This window comes from Lithobates pipiens, unplaced genomic scaffold (assembly GCF_037356315.1).
Source record: "Lithobates pipiens isolate NorthernLeopardFrog02 unplaced genomic scaffold, aLitPip1_a1.2 Scaffold_13, whole genome shotgun sequence".
Classification (NCBI taxonomy): domain Eukaryota; kingdom Metazoa; phylum Chordata; class Amphibia; order Anura; family Ranidae; genus Lithobates; species Lithobates pipiens.
Genome location: NW_027507718.1, coordinates 473,003,235 through 473,020,758, shown reverse-complemented (window position 1 = coordinate 473,020,758; position 17,524 = coordinate 473,003,235). Strand labels below are relative to the sequence as shown.

General features: G+C 45.0%; 1 protein-coding gene across 1 annotated transcript in view; it reads right to left on the bottom strand.

Moving 5' to 3' along the window:
- Positions 1–17,524, bottom strand: part of CFAP99 (cilia and flagella associated protein 99) — a 162,205-nt gene that overhangs the window by 144,094 nt on the left and 587 nt on the right. The window contains exon 2 of the mRNA XM_077477913.1: positions 4,378–4,504. Within this exon, the coding sequence (XP_077334039.1) occupies positions 4,378–4,488 (111 nt within the window). The 5' untranslated portion in view covers positions 4,489–4,504. The remainder of the gene's footprint in view (positions 1–4,377; positions 4,505–17,524) is intronic.

Genomic DNA, 17,524 nt, shown 5'->3' with positions numbered 1-17,524 from the left:
CGGGCAAGAAAGAACAGACCCCCACTGCAGTACCTTTTGATGGAAAGGTTATATTCAGAACTATAAAGTTCCAGAAATGAGCAGCAGCCAAGAGGGGTGCTCTGAACACCCAGAATACCAGGGTGCCAGAAGATGATGCTTTCTGTGTGTGATGGACCCTTGGCACCAAGCTTGGGTGCGTCCGCAAAACAGTGCCCCCTGCCCTCCAAACCCTTCCAGCAAACCGAGAGCTAATACCAGCCCTTTTTCCCCAAGCATCGTACACAGACAAGATGTTGAGGTAAAATCCAAAGGAATTACTGTTTATTTAACAGAAATACACTTCAAAAGTAGGGTCAGTCACCACATGAACAATAAAACCAAATATTACTCAAAACATCACATAATGGTTAGATAATGAGGTAAAGTTGACACAAGGCTAATCCCATCATATAGGAACCTCCTTGAGTTAGCCAACAAACATAAACTATAGGAGACTCAATTAACAATGGGGATTCACACCTAGACAAAGCTTTAAATTAATAAGGGATCTCAGACCATCGGCAACGGTATTCAAGAAGACCCAGGGCTGTCCATCTCTCATTAACTAGCTTTCTTTTCACATTCATCTTCTCACTGAGTTTCAGGTTGGCAGAGACCACCATGGCTTCCTTGACAGTTATATGTAATAATTTCCTTTTTGCATTATATTACAGGACATCTTCCTAAATGTTTGTAGCTCCCTTAAAGGGATTGTAAAGTAATTATTTTTTTTGTCTTAAAATAACAAACATGTTATACTTACCTCCACTGTGCAGCTCGTTTTGCACAGAGTGGCCCCGAACCTGCTCTTCTGGAGTCCCTCGGCGGCTGTCTCTGCTTCTTCCCGCAGGTGCTTCTCACGTTCATGCGAGCTCCCTCGCATGGTGAGAAGCACCTGCGGGTGCGCTCCCGTGATACAGCCGGTGGCTATAGCCGCTCGCTGTATCACACGGCCCCGCCCCCCGGCGCGCCGCATCATTGGATGTGATTGACAGCAGCGCGAGCCAATGGCTGCGCTGCCTTCAATCCATCCACTGCAGCCAATCAGCGGCCAGGCTGAGTGGTGAAGAGGAAGTCGGGGGCGAGCGCGGGACTTTCGAGGGGTCAGGTAAGTAAAACGGGGGGGGGGCTGGGGGCGCCGGCACTGAGATGTTTTTTCACCTTAATGCATAGAATGCATTAAGGTGAAAAAACATTTACCTTTACAACCCCTTTAAATGCCAGAACCCATAGTCAGTAGCAAGAGGCTAGCCTCCAATCCCCTCCAAAAGCCCCTGTCCTGGTTGGGTCTGTCACATTGCGCAATATCGTTGTACAGAGCAGGTAAGCATAATCTCTTTATTATTTATTTTGTTTTCTTAATTTAGACTTTAGTATAACGTTAAGCTGGCCATACACTAGAAGAATTTCATTGGAAAACTTTTGTTTCAGGACTATTTTTGAATCGTTAGTGGGGTGAAATTGTTTTGTTTTCAAGTGATGGCATGAAGCTTTAACCACTTTCCGACCTGCACATGCTGATGAATGTCGGCAGAATGGCAGGGACAGGCAAATAGGTGTACCTGTACGTTGCTTTAAATTTGCCACCATGTACAGTGGTGTGAAAAAGTGTTTGCCCCCTTCCTCATTTCCTGTTCCTTTGCATGTTTGTCACACTTAAGTGTTTCGGAACATCAAACCAATTTAAACAATAGTCAAGGACAACACAAGTAAACACAAAATGCAATTTGTAAATGAAGGTGTTTATTATTAAAGGTGAAAAAAAATCCAAACCATCATGGCCCTGTGTGAAAAAGTGATTGCCCCCTAAACCTAATAACTGGTTGGGCCACCCTTAGCAGCAACAACTGCAACCAAGCGTTTGCGATAACGTGCAATGAGGCTTTTACAGCGTCCTGGAGGAATTTTGGCCCACTCATCTTTGCAGAATTGTCCTAATTCAGTTACATTAGAGGGTTTTCGAGCATGAACGGCCTTTTTAAGGTCATACCACAACATCTCAATAGGATTCAGGTCAGGACTTTGGCTAGGCCACTCCAAAGTCTTCATTTTGTTTTTCTTCAGCCATTCGGTGGTGGACTTGCTGGTGTGTTTAGGATCATTGTCCTGCTGCAGAACCCAAGTTCGTTTCAGCTTGAGTACACGAACAGATGGTCGGACATTCTCCTTCAGGATCTCTTGGTAGACAGCAGAATTCATAGTTCCTTTTATCACGGCAAGTCTTCCAGGTCCTGAAGCAGCAAAACAGCCCCAGACCATCACACTACCACCACCATATTTTACTGTTGGTATAATGTTCTTTTTATGAAATGCAGTGTTCCTTCTACGCCAGATATACTTGGACACACACCTTCCAAAGAGTTCCACTTTTGTCTCATCGGTCCACAGAATGTTGTCCCAAAAGTCTTGGGGATCATCAAGATGTGTTGTGGAGAAATTGAGACGAGCTTTGATGTTCTTTTTGCTCAGCAGTGGTTTTCTCCTTGGAACTCTGCCATGCAGGCCATTTTTGCCCAGTCTTTTCCTGATGGTGGAGGCATGAACGCTGACCTTAACTGAGGCAAGTGAGGCCTGCAGTTCCTTGGACGTTGTTGTGGGGTCTTTTGTGACCTCTTGGATGAGTCGTCGCTGCGCTCTTGGGGTAATTTTGGGCGGCCGGCCACTCCTGGGAAGGTTCACCACTGTTCCATGTCTTCGCCATTTGTGGATAATGGCTCTCACTGTGGTTCGCTGGATTCCCAAAGCTTTGGAAATGGCTTTATAACCCTTTCCAGACTGATAGATCTCAATTACTTTCTTTCTCAATTGTTCCTGAATTTCTTTGGGTCTCGGCATGATGTGTAGCTTTTAAGGATCTTCTGGTGGACCTTACTGTGTCAAGCAGCTCCTATTTAAGTGATGCCTTGATTGTGAACCGGTGTGGCAATAATCAGGCCTGGGTGTGGCTAGAGAAATTGAACTCAGGTGTGGACAACCACAGTTATAGTATGTTTTAACAAGGGGGGCAATCACTTTTTCACACAGGGCCATGATGGTTTGGATTTTTTTTCACCTTTAATAATAAACACCTTCATTTACAAATTGCATTTTGTGTTTACTTGTGTTGTCCTTGACTATTGTTTAAATTGGTTTGATGTTCCGAAACACTTAAGTGTGACAAACATGCAAAGGAACAGGAAATGAGGAAGGGGGCAAACACTTTTTCACACCACTGTAATTGTGTGTGCGCCTTTCGGGACCTCAGAGAGTCAGATTGCGGGATCGCCACGGGGATACCCGCAATTGTCTCACGGGGAGGAAGAATGAGGAAATGCTAATGTAAACAAGTGTCACTGATCTCTACTCCCTGTGATCGGGAGCAGAGATCAGTGATGTATCACACAAAGCCACGCCCCCCCCCCACAGTTAGGAACACGCCCCAGGACACACTTAACCCCTACACTACCACCTAGTGATTAACCCCTTCACTGCCAGTGTAATTTACACAGGAATCAGTGCATTTGGATGCTGCATACATGACAATGGCCCCAAAAATGTGTCAAAAATGCCCGATATGTCCGCCATAATGTCGCAGTCACGATAAAAATTGCTGATCGCCACCATTATTAGTAAAAAAAAATATTAATAACAATGTCATAAAACTATCCCCTTTTTTGTAAACGCTATAACTTTTGCGAAAACCAATCAATAAAAATATGTCGTTACAGCAGTCCTGAGAGGAGCCGAGAGTAGCCGAGTGTACTTGGCTCGGCTCACAGTTACTCCCAGTCCCTGTGTTATGTCCATCATAGGCGGGACTGGGCGTGACTGTGAGTGTAGCTGAGCCGAGTACACTCGGCTATGTATCTCGGTGGGGCCCATGGGCTTGAGCCCAGTCAAGCCCAATGGTAAGTCTGGCCCTGCCCACCATGCCTCGTAACCCACTCTACACAGAAGGATGTCAGCTGTCCTTGACTCTGCAGGTCATTATTAGGCCTGATGAGGCCTGGATTTGGCTACACAGTCATGGCAACACAATAGTATGTAGTCAGTACACTCTCACTATTTCATGCTGATACTAAATTTGTAGTGGCATCAATATTTAAAGTGTATAATATCATCACATAGGATTATTTCTCTGTGCCATGGCCTAAAGAATAGACCTGCCGGAGATTCAGAAAAAAGCTGAGCAAGCGTATGGCAGGTGAACAGATGGGAACTCTATCACCAAACTCCGAATGTTTGTTCACGTACACAGGTAGGGATTAGTGTACTGTCCACGTCAATCATATTTATAATCCTAGTTCAGACCCACAACACACTTTTCAGCAGCAGATTTGAAGTCATCAGACAGGGAAATTATGTGGACGGTCTTACCTGCAAGTCTTCTGCAGAGTCTTCCAAGAAATGCTCAAGACTCTGATTTTCTGGATTATACTTGTTAAGAAGATGGGCTATCAAGTTAATGCATCTCCCATAATTAGTCATCTTCCTCTGCAGCTTCCTGTAAATGAACAAAGTAGATAACAAAGGGCTCCAAGCAATGTGAAGAAAAAATGCCTGCTTTAACCCTCAAAACCCTCACTGTAAGCACTTGCAGCATAGCCCCATTTACATGAATGGGTCACCTTAGGCAGTGGCACCACTTGGGGAAAGCGGCATGCCATTAGATTTTTTTCGGCAACGTGTACTTTCCTGATTGGCTGCATGACCTAATTTAAGTGGGCAACTCAACCACCTGCTTTCCACCCTCCTCACCCCTTGTGTGAACAAGCCCTAAAGAATAAATGCAAGCCGATATAAAAGACTGCACTTTAATCCAGTTATGTAACATTTAACCAAACCTTTGGACGTCATCTGAGGCTACTTTCACACTGATTTGAATCAAAACTGACTGTAAAACGCCTATACTTTAATAGAGCGTTTTTGGTTACGCCTTTGTGGTGTGTTTTTTAAACTATATGTAACTCAGAACTGCATCAAAAATGCATCACGGTGCGTTTTTGAGGCATTTTAGAGGCGTTTTTGCCGCATTTTTCCATTAATTCTCTTTTCCTGGTGCCTCCATGGCAGCATACCTGTGACAAGCTCCGCCTTGGCTCCTCCCTCAGGACTAGTGAATATTATAAAAGAAATGGTTAGTGCAGTCCCAGCTTTCTCCTTTTTTTTCCTCATACCTCATGGCAGTGAATTCTGGTCGGCGTCCTTACCTTCTGCATTCTGCAGCCTCCGTCCGGGTTCAAGCCTCTCCCGGACGCAGTTCCTTCTCTTGGGCAGCTAAACGCGCTTATAAGGTTGGAAGTCCCTTCTGTAGGATCTTTTGGGACAAGCAGTTTGTCTCTTAAGTAAGAGCTTTATCTGCAAATTGGTCATTTAGGCATTAGCTCACTTATGGTTACAGAGGCAGCAGCTATTTCTGCGTTCCTTTTTTTTTTTCCCCCTTCTCTCTCTCCCTCCTTTCTCTTTCCTCTCCCCTCTCTCTCTTTCCTTCCCTCCACTCCCCAACTTTCCATTTTTTTCTCTTGGTCTCTCTTCTTCTTTCCTCTTTGTTCCTTGTCAAAGAAAACCCCCCCCCCTAGCCCCTGCCGCCCTCCAGGCTCCTTAGGAGCCGCGCGCGCTCAGCGCCGTGTTTTTGTACACTTACGATGTTCCCCGCCGTGTTCTGCGCATGCGCCGGCGGGGCAGGTCCCCCGGGTGCTCGTAAATCGCGGTAAATCCGGAGGCCGCGGCGGCCATTTTGGTTGAGGGCACAGTGTAAAGGCGTGCCCCACCTCTCCTGTTTCTATTTATCTCCCTGGCAGCCTCAGTGGGACAGCTGTGGCTGCAGGGAGAACTGCATTTGGAGAGCTCCAGGCAAGGAAATTCCCATTCACTTCAGGTAAGGAAAATAAATAAATAAAAAATGTCATTAAATAATATAAAATAAATAAAAAAATAATATATATTAAATTATTAATATAAAATAAAATTAATTAAATCAAATAAATGTTTATTTGGGGTCCTAGGAAAAAAAAAAAAAGAGACAACCCTTTATTTTTAGAGGTAATCCCTTTTTTTCAAGTCGGGACATGGCCAGTTGATGCTTCTCCTCTGACTCTGGGGCTGGTACTTTTATGTATTTCAGTCCTGTACGCCAGAAGATGTCTAAGAGGACCTCAAGGCGTCATGAAGACAACGATGACTCTAGTCACAGCAGAGACAGGTCGTCCAGGCATGGGGATTATAGCAGTGACATGAAAGCATCGGCCAAAAAGCGCCATCATTTGCACTCCCCGAGACCTATATCTCCAAGTTGTCAGGCCTGTGGAGCTACCCCACTTCCAGACAAACTGATCTGTCGAAACTGCCTCAAGGACTATGCAGCGGACAGAGAATCTGAAGGTCTGCAAGTGGCGGACCTACTCAAAAAAGCAGTAAAAGATTCCCTTACGGAATTGGTAGCCACAATGCCGACGTAACAACCAGCATCCCCTCCTCAGGAGCAAACGGCTGAGGCTTCCATTCCCGGGCTGTCCACAAGTGGAATTTTTCATCTGACGCCTGCACCTTCCTCTAAACATCAAGAAGAGAATGCCATCTCAGAGGAATCATCTGATGACCTAGATGCCTCTGGCTTTGCTTTCGCCATGGCCCAGCCTTATGTACAGGCAGTTAAACAAGCGATCGGCAGGGAAGAGACCAACACAGAGGTTAAGAAGTCAAAATCATACTTCCCCTTTCTCAAATGCCAGATCTCCTTTTTCCCTCTCACGGACAAGATCAGGGATGTGTTTGAGGAAGAATGGAAAAAGACAGAGAAAAGATTCTTGGGAAAGCTATACTCTCTCTCAGAAGCTGATTGCGCAATGCTGGAGGGTTCTCCAGTGGTCGATGCAGCAGTGGTAAGGTTGGCAAAGAATGTCACGTTGCCACTGGAAGATTCAACTTCCTTTAAGGATCCACTGGACAGAAGGATGGATCTCGATCTCAAGAAGGCTTACCAGATGGCAGGCAACGCCTGTAAGCCTGCGATAGCCCTGACATCAGTGTCCAATGCACTACGCGTCTGGACGGATAATATAGAGTCAGCAATCCAACAGGACATCCCAAAGGAGGATATAATCAAGGCCTTGGATGAGCCGAAGCTCTCAGCAGACTTTATTGGTGAAGTCGCCATTGATTCAATTCATTGATCCGCAAGGGCAATGCTCCACACAGTGATGGCCAAACGGGCCCTGTGGCTGAAACCGCGGGCAGCAGATATTGCCTCAAAACAAAACTGGTGCAAGATTCCTTTTTACGGCAAAGCCTTGTTTGGGGAAAAACTGAAGAAGGCCATCTCTCGAGTCACTGGCGGAAAATCAGTCCTACTACCCCAAGACAGGCGATTCGGACGCTCCAGGACATTCGCACCCAGATTCCAATACTCCAATAAGGATTACCGACAGTCCAGGCAAGGGAAAGGTTTCAGGCATAATTGGATAGGCACACAGTCCACGTTCCTCAAGACCCGAAGACAGAGACCAGTGCCTACCCCACAGGATTCCACTAAATCCTTTTGACGCCAGGCCAGCCCAAGCGATGCCTGTAGGGGCCAGGTTAAAACACTTCTCAAAGATCTGGGAACAAAAGTGCAGGGATCCTTGGGTAGTCTCCACAGTCAAATATGGCTATTTCTGGTTGTTCCTAGACAAACCTCCCAAGGACTTCTTCTCCCTGACAAGGGTGTTAAGGTCCCCCCAAGTAGCTGAAGCACTACAGCGATTTCTTCTCTCCTTGCAGGAACAGCAAGCAGTAGGCCCAGTGCCTCCATCAGAAAGATTTTCAGGTTTTTACTTCACCCTGTTTCTAGTCCCCAAGAGAAACGGAGGGTGGAGACCCGTGATAGACCTAAAAGACTAAATCGCAATATCTTCCTAGAAAAATTCAAGATGGAGTCACTACAGACGATTATTCGTGTAGTCCAACCAGGGGACTGGATGTTGTCAATAGACTTGCAGGATGCTTACCTGCATACACCCATACTCCCTCCATTCCAGAAGTACCTGAGATTCGCAGTGGGGCAGGTACATCTCCAATTCCAGAGCCTTCCATTTGGCCTCTGCACGTCGCCAAGAGTCTTCACAAAGACCCTGATTGCCATCATAGCCCCTCTGAGAGAACTGGGGCTTCGGGTATACCACTACTTGGACGACCTTCTACTCCTGGCGGAGGATCCAGCCCAGTTAGTGGAAAACAGGAACATTCTTTTGACGACTCTAACAGAATTCGTATGGAAGATAAACCAGGAGAAAAATCACCTCTCTCCAACCCAGGAGATGGTTTATTTGGGCGCTCTGTTCAACACAAGGAACGGAACAGTAGCTCTCCCACCTCAGAAGGCGACATCCATTATTCAACAAATGAAGAAAGTAAGTACGAGATCCTACCTGGCAGCCTCAAACTGTTTGAGCCTGATAGGCCGGATGTTGTCATGTATCCCTATGGTCCCCTGGGCCCATTGGCATTTGAGACATTTCCAGCTGGAGTTCCTGAGACTGTGGAACAGACGGTATTCTATCACAACCCATACACTTGACGACCTTGATGCTCAGGAGTCTACATTTGTGGATGAAGAAACAGACACTTCGGAAATCATGCCCGCTAGGGCATGTCGACTGGATCACAATTACTACTGATGCCAGTGCAGCAGGTTGGGGAGCACACTGCAACCAGATCTCAGTGCAGGGAAGATGGTTCTTCCATACAGCAGGCGTGGTGTCAAATGTCCTGGAGGTCAGAGCGGCCTACCTTGCATTACTAGCCCTAGAGTTCGAGATTACGGGGAAACCAGTTCTCCTCAGAATGGACAACAGGGCTGTGGTATCTTATGTACACTGACAAGGGGGGGCACGCAGCAGGTCCCTCCTGAAGGAGGTGGAACCCATAATCCTCTGGGCAGAAAGGAATCTAAGAGACCTGAGGGCAGTCTATCTGCCTGGTCATCTCAACTCGAGGGCCGACAGCCTTTCCCGCAAGTTCATGGATACCAACGGATGGTCTCTACACCGGAGATTTTCAACTGGATAGTGAACCAGTGGGGTCCCCTTGAGCAAGACATATTTGCAACAACATTCAATACCAAACTCCCAAGGTTCATCTCAAGGCTTCCTCATCCCCAAGCGGAGGCAATAGATGCCCTCTCAGCCCCCTGGGCATGCAATCGGGCCTATGCCTTCCCTCCCCGGCCTCTCATTCCAAGATTCTTGTCAAGACTTATGAGGGAAACCACGACGGTGATAGCGGTCCTACCGTCCTTGGTTCCCCACAGCAATGTATCTGAGTACCCGGCCTCCAGTCAAGGTTCCAATAATACCTCTTCTTCTGTCGCAAGGATGTCACACCCATCCAGATCTCCGCAGGGTAGATCCTCACATCTGGCAGCTGAAAGGGAAAGGTTCCAATCCCTAGGGTGTTCCAACAAAGTGATCGCAACCCTGCTCAAAACAAGAAAACCATCCACAAACGGTATACACGATAAGTTGTGGAACAAGTTCAGGGCCTTCATGATTGGCAGAAGCTGTGATCCAGAAGCCCCATCATCCTCTCAAATTCTTGAGTTTTTGTAGGCAGGCCTAGACCTAGGTCTTGCACTAGGTACACCTAAAGGTACAGCTATCAGCAATTTCAGTGGCAACCAGTGGAAGATGGGCCGAGGATCCATTGATAATCCAGCTCTTCAAAGCTGTCAGAAAGATCTGTCCACCAACTAAACAATCTTTCTCCACTTGGGACCTTGCTATCATCCTAGAGTCCTTAGCCAATCCACCTTTTGCCCCTTCGGAGTCGGCATCGCTCTGGAATCTAACCTTGAAGCTAGCCTTCCTGATAGCTATAACCTCTGGTTTCAGAGCGCCAAGCTTTAGGAGCAGATCATAATCATATCATATTCTATCCGGACAGAGTAGAACTCAGAACAGTCTGAGGATTTATTCCCAAGGTCGCATCATCCTTGAACATGTCGGAACCTTGGGCACTCCCAACATTTTCGGAACAGGACTCTGGTTCTCTTCATGAGCTAGACATTGCCTCCACTTTGAGATGCTATCTGCAGGCCACAGCATCATTCAGGGGTTCCATCAGGCTGTTTATAATTCCCTGGGGTAAAAACAAAGGCAAGGAGGCATCAGCAAGAACGATTGCCTCATGGATCGTTAAACTTATCCACAAGATCTACAGGACAAATGGACTGGAACCCCCTTCGGCGGTCAGGGCGCACTCCACCAGAGCCGTTTCTGCCTCTTGGGTGGCAAGAGCGAATGTGTCAATTGAAACTATTTGTCGGGCAGCGACTTGGTCGTCCCAACATACTTTTCTTAAACATTACAGGGTGGACCCAGGAGCTATCTCATCGGTGGAGTTTGGCAGACAGGCAGTCACATCAGCCTTCGCTTCTTCTAAATAATAATTTATTTAAAATAAACTTCTAAGCATCATCCCACCCGTCTTAGCTAGTTATTTGTCACAGGTATGCTGCCATGGAGGCACCAGGAAAACAGAAAATTGTACCATACTTACCGTAATTTTCTTTTCCTGGTGCCTAACCATGGCAGCATACAATCCAACCCTCAGTATTCTATATTACGGAGAATGCTGGGGCTGCGCTAACCATTTTTTTTTATAATATTCACTAGTCCTGAGGGAGGAGCCAAGGCGGAGCTTGTCACAGGTATGCTGCCATGGATAGGCACCAGGAAAAGAAAATTACGGTAAGTATGGTATAATTTCCTGTTTTTGGTGCGGATTTTTTAACTGGCCAAACATGTTCCAAAAATTTAGCAAGCGGGATTTTTTACACCGCAACAAAAGCACAACGCCCCAGTGCGAACATATACATAGAATTTGAAGGAAAACATTTTTTCTTGAGCTTTTCTGGCACTTTTTAATGCAAAAATCCTCATCACAGTCTCCCCTTACATCAGGTTTCCCGTCAGAGTCCCCCTTACATTAGGGCATCATGGTCCCCATCAGCACCCCCCTTTACATCAGGGTCCCCATCAGATTCTTCCTTACATCAGAGTCCCCCCATAAATCAAGGTCCACAGAGTCATCCTTAAGGCTGGATTCACACCTATGCATTTTTAGTTCTTTTTGCATTTTGCAGATTTGCACTACAGATCGTGTTCCATAAGAAACCATGATAAATAGACTGTGGTGCAAATCTGCAAAATGCAAAAAGCACAAAAAATGCATAGGTGTGAATCCAGCCTTACATCAGGGTCCCCATCAGAGTCCTCCTTACATCAGGGTCCCTATCAGAGTCCCCCTTTACATCAAGGTCCCCATCAGAGTCCCCCTTACATCAGGGTCCACATCAGAGTCCCCCTTTACATCAGGGTCCCTATCAGGGTCCCCATCAGAGTCCCCCTTTACATCAAGGTCCCTATAAGAGCACCCATCAAAGTCCCCTTACATCAGGGTCCCCATCAGCGCCCCCCTTTACATCAGGGTCCCCATCAGATTCCTCCTTACATCAGAGTCCCCCCTTAAATCAACATCCACAGAGTCCATCTTTAAATCAGGGTCCCCATCAGAGCCCCCCTTACATTAGGGTCCCCATCAGAGTTCCCATAGATTATGCAATTTTCTCTCCTTCTGCCACGGGTGGAGGAAAATAAAATTGCTTGATTCCCTCAACACAGTCAGTGTTGATGGGGGATTTCCTCCCATAGCACTATGGATTCTGCTGGCGGGGAGCCTTCAGTGGTCCCCATCAGAGTCCCCCTTTACATCAGGGTCCCCATCAGAGTCCCCCTTTACATTAGGGTCCCCATCAGAGTCCCCCTTTACATTAGGGTCCCCATCAGAGTCCCCTTTTACATCAGGTCCCCATCAGAGTCCCCCTTTACATCAGGGTCCCCATCAGCGCCCCCCTTAACATCAAGGTCTCCATCAGATTCCTCCTTACATCAGCGTCCCCCCGTAAATCAAGGTGCACAGAGTCCTTCTTTACATCAGGGTCCCTATCAGAGTCCCCCTTACATCAGGGCATCAGGGTCCCCATCAGAGTCCCCCTTTACATCAAGGTCCCTATCAGAGCACCTATCAGAGTCCCCTTACATCAGGGTCCCCATTAGCTTCCCCTTTACATCAGGGTCCCCATCAGATTCCTCCTTACATCAGAGTCCCCCCTTAAATCCACATCCACAGAGTCCATCTTTAAATCAGGGTCCCCATCAGAGCCCCCCTTACATTAGGGTCCCCATCAGAGTTACCATAGATTATGCAATTTTCTCTCCTTCCGCCACGGGTGGAGGAAAAGAAAATTGCTTGATTCCCTCAACACAGTCAGTGTTGATGGGGGATTTTCTCCCATAGCACTATGGATTCTGCTGGTGGGGAGACTTCAGTGGTCCCCATCAGTGTCCCCCTTTACATCAGGGTCCCCATCAGAGTCCCCCTTTACATCAGGGTCCCCATCAGAGTCCCCCTTTACATTAGGGTCCCCATCAGAGTCCCCTTTTACATCGGGTCCCCATCAGAGTCTCCCTTTACATCAGGGTCCCCATCAGAGTCCCCCTTTACATCAGGGTCCCCATCAGAGTCCCCTTTACATCAGGGTCCCCATCAAAGTCTCCCTTTACATCAGGGTCCCCATCAGAGTCCCCCTTTACATCAGGGTCCCCATCAGAGTCCCCCTTTACATCAGAGTCCCCATTATAGCCCCCTTTTCATCAGAAGCAAAGACCATCGGCAGCCTCTGCTTACCTTTATCCTCAGTCAGTGCAAATTAAGGATGTGCCACCTACCCTAGCTGGCGGCTGAAACAAATCTTGTAGTAAATGACATGACTGGCTGAACAGAGTTATAAATATTGTGGAGGGAAAATACTTCTAATACATATCTTTCAATGGTTTGTTACTTGGCTGCAGATCTTCTCGCCTGCTACAGAGTGTACAATCAGCAGTACTAACACATTATTATATCTCCTGGTAGAAAAAAAAAGAAATAAAAACAGCATGCCAGTGTTCTCAGTGGTTTAATTAAACAAGTTTTTCCTTGCCTGTAATAAATATAACAGCTTTAACCTATGACGATAGTCATGCTCATTGATTCAGTTTGCAATTTTGATGCACTTAATAATGTACTTTCTAAGTGTCTGATAGCAGGCTGTGCCGCATAGCAGGTAATGAAATGCAGAACGATCGGACTGAATAATGATACAAGACCTGCAGCAAGGGATGGTGATCTCAGGCTCAGGTGACCTGAAATGCCACTACATGCTACTAATTTTATGGACTTATTTGCACAAAGCGGCACTATTCAGTGATGATGACCACATCACAAAGTTCAGGTAAATGGCTGCTATGAACTCTTGAAGATTTAATTGTTTTCTTGGCCTTGTGAAATGTCACCGCTGCTAAATATCAAGTGCTGAAGTCACATAAAGGATGAGTGATTGTCTCTGTAGACAAGGTACAGGGGAATGTATGCAAACTGGAGCAGTCTCGATATTGTAAACCCATAGTGAAGAAAAATGTAATAAACCAAAATCCTATGGGGCTGAACAATTTCCAATCACCAGGTCACCATGGCAACAGTAAAAAAAAAACTCTCTGGCGACCGGGTCACTGAGAGATTTTGATGGTGGGGAAGAGGGTGCTGGAATAGCAGGGCTATTGTTAAGTAAATCTGGGGCATACAGGCTACTGTGACTGTTTTGACAGCCGGTGTTGCACGAGACAGACTGAGCCAAGTCCTGCCAGCTAATGACAAAGGCTCAGTCTATCTCATGCAACACCGGCTGTCAATACAGTCTTATTAGCTGCAACATTCACCCACTGTGTCGGCTGTACCTAACAACAGTCCTGGCATTTCAGCACCAGCCTCCGGACCAGAAAAAACAATATCAGCATGTTGGGGAAAACCTCATGCCCAAATGCTCCCCTCCCCCTTTTTTCTATTAGAAGATCACCAAGTGTCAGGTACAGACAGGGGTCTATTAGTTGTGGAAGTACCCCGTCTACACTAGACAAATTGGTTTCTCTTTTTGCCCCCATAAGTATTAATAGTAGTTTGAGATCCATCTTTTAAAATTGTTTTCTATGTCTATTAGACCCCAATGTCTCTCCTGCCCTCCAAAGGGCTGTAGCTGCTAGGGATTGAGAGCTCTGATATTGGAAGTGACAAAATCATCATTGCTTCCAGCTTTATTAGTCACAGAGGAGATTGGGTAATGAATGGTATTCAAACTCCCTTGTATCTAGATTTTACCATGGTCTGGGGCTCCCTGGAGGAACGAGAAAGCCTGGGAACCACTGCAGGCAGCAATGGGGTTGGAGGTGTTACTGAACAGCTGTTTGCTGGCTGTAAAAGACAATACAAGATCATGGCTGCAGTTTCAGCAATGAGCTTGTTATACCCACTTGCCGCCAGGACATTTTTGTACATTCGGCAGTCAGCAAGAGATTAACTATGTATCCTTCAGCTACCTATATAGTCATAAGCAGGTCAAGTAGTGCTGGCCCCTAGGTATTTAAATGGTTCCTAGTTCTGAGTGAGATTTGTCCAGGCCTGCCTTATTGTTCCAGTAAGTATCTTCATAGGACCATTGGACTTCCTGAAATATCCCAACTTCTTGACTATGTGGAAAGTAGACCCCTACCTTCCATCCCACAATATAGTTCCTGTGGAACCTATTACCGAGCTGGAGCACTGTCATGTGACCAGTGGTGGCTGTATATAAGCCTATGCATATTCTGACTTTGTGAAAGTTTACAATAACAAGGGCCTCCAACCAGGACTGGGTAGAGGGTTACGCAGAAGAGGTAACTGGCAACTGGATTTAGGGCTGTATACATTCAGGGACATTAGTCCAGAACTCATCCAGAAATACATCCCTGAACACATAGGGCCCTAACACCAGTACCAGCATCCAGCAATGTCCATAGGCCCCAATCACACCTCAGCATTTTGTAGCTTTAAGCTCCAAGCTCCAAAATGCTGGAGGAGAAAAAAAAATGAATTATTCTCTATGGAGTTGGTTCACATCTCCACTCCAAGTCGTCTGAAGCTCAAAAAAGTTCTGGAGCTTTTTTTGTAGCTTAAATTGGACATATGTGCATGTTTTTGTCGCATTTTATTCCCATAGAAATATATGGAAACATGCCATTTGCACGTTTTTGTGCACATTCGTCCATTTCATTTTGTTGCACAATTTTCTGCTCAAAAGGAAAAAATGTAGAAAAAAAAATGTAGAAAAAAAAAATTGTAATAATATATGAATAAATAAATATAAAATATATACACAAATAACTAAAAATCATCATAAATAAAATTAATTAATATGTAATAAAACATAAATAAATATTAATTAACCCCTAATGTTAAAAAAATATTAAATTACTATTATTATATTATTAAAATAATATTATTTTACACCCAAACCCAAACAAAAAAAATCTATATTATTATTTATAATAATAATAATAATAATAATAATAATTGTATTTCTTTTGTGCTAGGGTTAGGTGTTTAATTATTTTTATTTTTTTAAGGGTTAGGGGTTAATGATTTATATATTATTACATACTTTTCATTTATTGTATTTATCATTTTAATTTGTGTATTCATTTTAGCTTTATTAAATTATTTTTATTATTATTATTATTACTATTAGTAGTAGTAGTAGTAGTAGTAGTAAAAAGAAAACCTAATCCCTAACCCTAACCTAACCTTAACACGAACAAAAAAATATAATAATAATAATGAATGAATAATAATGATGATAAAAGAAATAAAAGCTGGCGGATAGCTAAAAAAGCTGAAAAACCAAGCAACGAATGATGTAACAGATGACAGTTTTCTCTATTGGCTAACAGAAAAATGGTAAAGCTCAAAAATGTTGAACAAAAACGCGCAAATCGCGCAGAAAAACACGCAAAAGACGTACATAAAAACGCTGGAAAAATGCTCACACTCCGGTGTGAAAGCAACCTCACAGAGGATTTCAGCCTGTCATAGATTTTGACAGGCTGCAGGCAGTGAGGCTGGAAGCGGCACCTGTGCCTTGGAGGAGCACAACAGCAATGTAGTGGATGTGGATGGATTCGTTTTAGAGAATAAGGATAGTGTTTAGTGTCACTTTAATTATGTTAATTCTTACGTATTTGTGGCGTAAACACTTTCTGTTGAATATGATATTATGTTTGTTTTTATGGTATACCCCCATAACTTGGGGCACTGGTTGGCCCTGCACACACTGGTCTGACCCTACCTCATCAGATATAATGTACACAGCTCACTTTTACCTTCCTGAGATCTGTTATCCTCGTGTTTTTCACTGTATTAGACAAGCAATATGACATCTGATCTCTCCTTCTTCTGGTGTACCCACAATCAGCCCACACACTGTCTGTCTCTGCTATAATCTGATACCAGCCGCGATATCATGTTCCAAATCTTCAAATAACTGCACTACAGATATCGCTACATCAGATGTTCCTGGGCTGGAAGATAATCAGGATTATTTAGTCATATCTGTTATGTGATGCGATTCAAGAATTGCTAGGATGTCTGTATGGGGTCCTGTATACACCAATCAGCCATAACTTTATGACCCCCCTCTAATATTCAGTAGGTCCCCCTTTTGTCATCAAAACAGCACTGACCCATCAAAGGCATGGTCACTACTAGACGACCTGAATGTATGCTGTGGTATCTGGCACCAAGACGTCGGTAGAAGATCCATCATTCCTGTAAGTTGCAAAGTGGGACCTCCATGAATCACACTTGTTTTCCAGCACATCCTACAGATGCTTGATTGGATTGTGATCTGGAGAATCTGGAGACCAAGTCAACAGCTGTTGTGTTCCTCAAACCATTCTTGAACTATTTTGCAGCGTGTTGGATTGCATTATCTTGCTGAAAGACCACACACATGTCAACTGCCAGCGCTTGGTCAGCAACAATGTTCAGGTAGTTGGTACGTGTCAAAGTAACATCCACATCAATGGCAGGACCAAGGTTTTCAAGCAGAACATTGCCCAAAGCATCACACTGCCTCCACCGGCTTGTCTTCTTCCCATACTGCAACCTGGTGCCATCTCTTCCCCAAGTAAGCGACGTGCACACACCCTGGCATCCACAGGATGTAAAAGAAAACATGATTCACTAGACGAGGCCACATTCTTTTATCTCATGTTTTTGGCTGTGGCTGTGGACACAGGTCAGCATGGGCACTCTGACCAGTCCACAGCCTCATACACAACAAACTGGGATACCCGTTTTTTTGGCTTTCAACACATCAACCTCAGGGACAACATGTTTACTTGCTGCCCAATATATCCCACCAACATTCAGATGGCATTGTAACAAGATAATCAATGTTATTCACTTAACCTGTCATTGGTCATAAAATGATGGCTGATGGATGTAGAGGTTAACCCAAGCTAAAATTAGAAAATTGAACCTTGAGGTTTATATATTGAGAACAGTCTGTCTGCTCAGTACTTCAGGTTTTCTTACAGACATTACTGTAGGGCCCCAATGCCCCTTAGAATGGGTT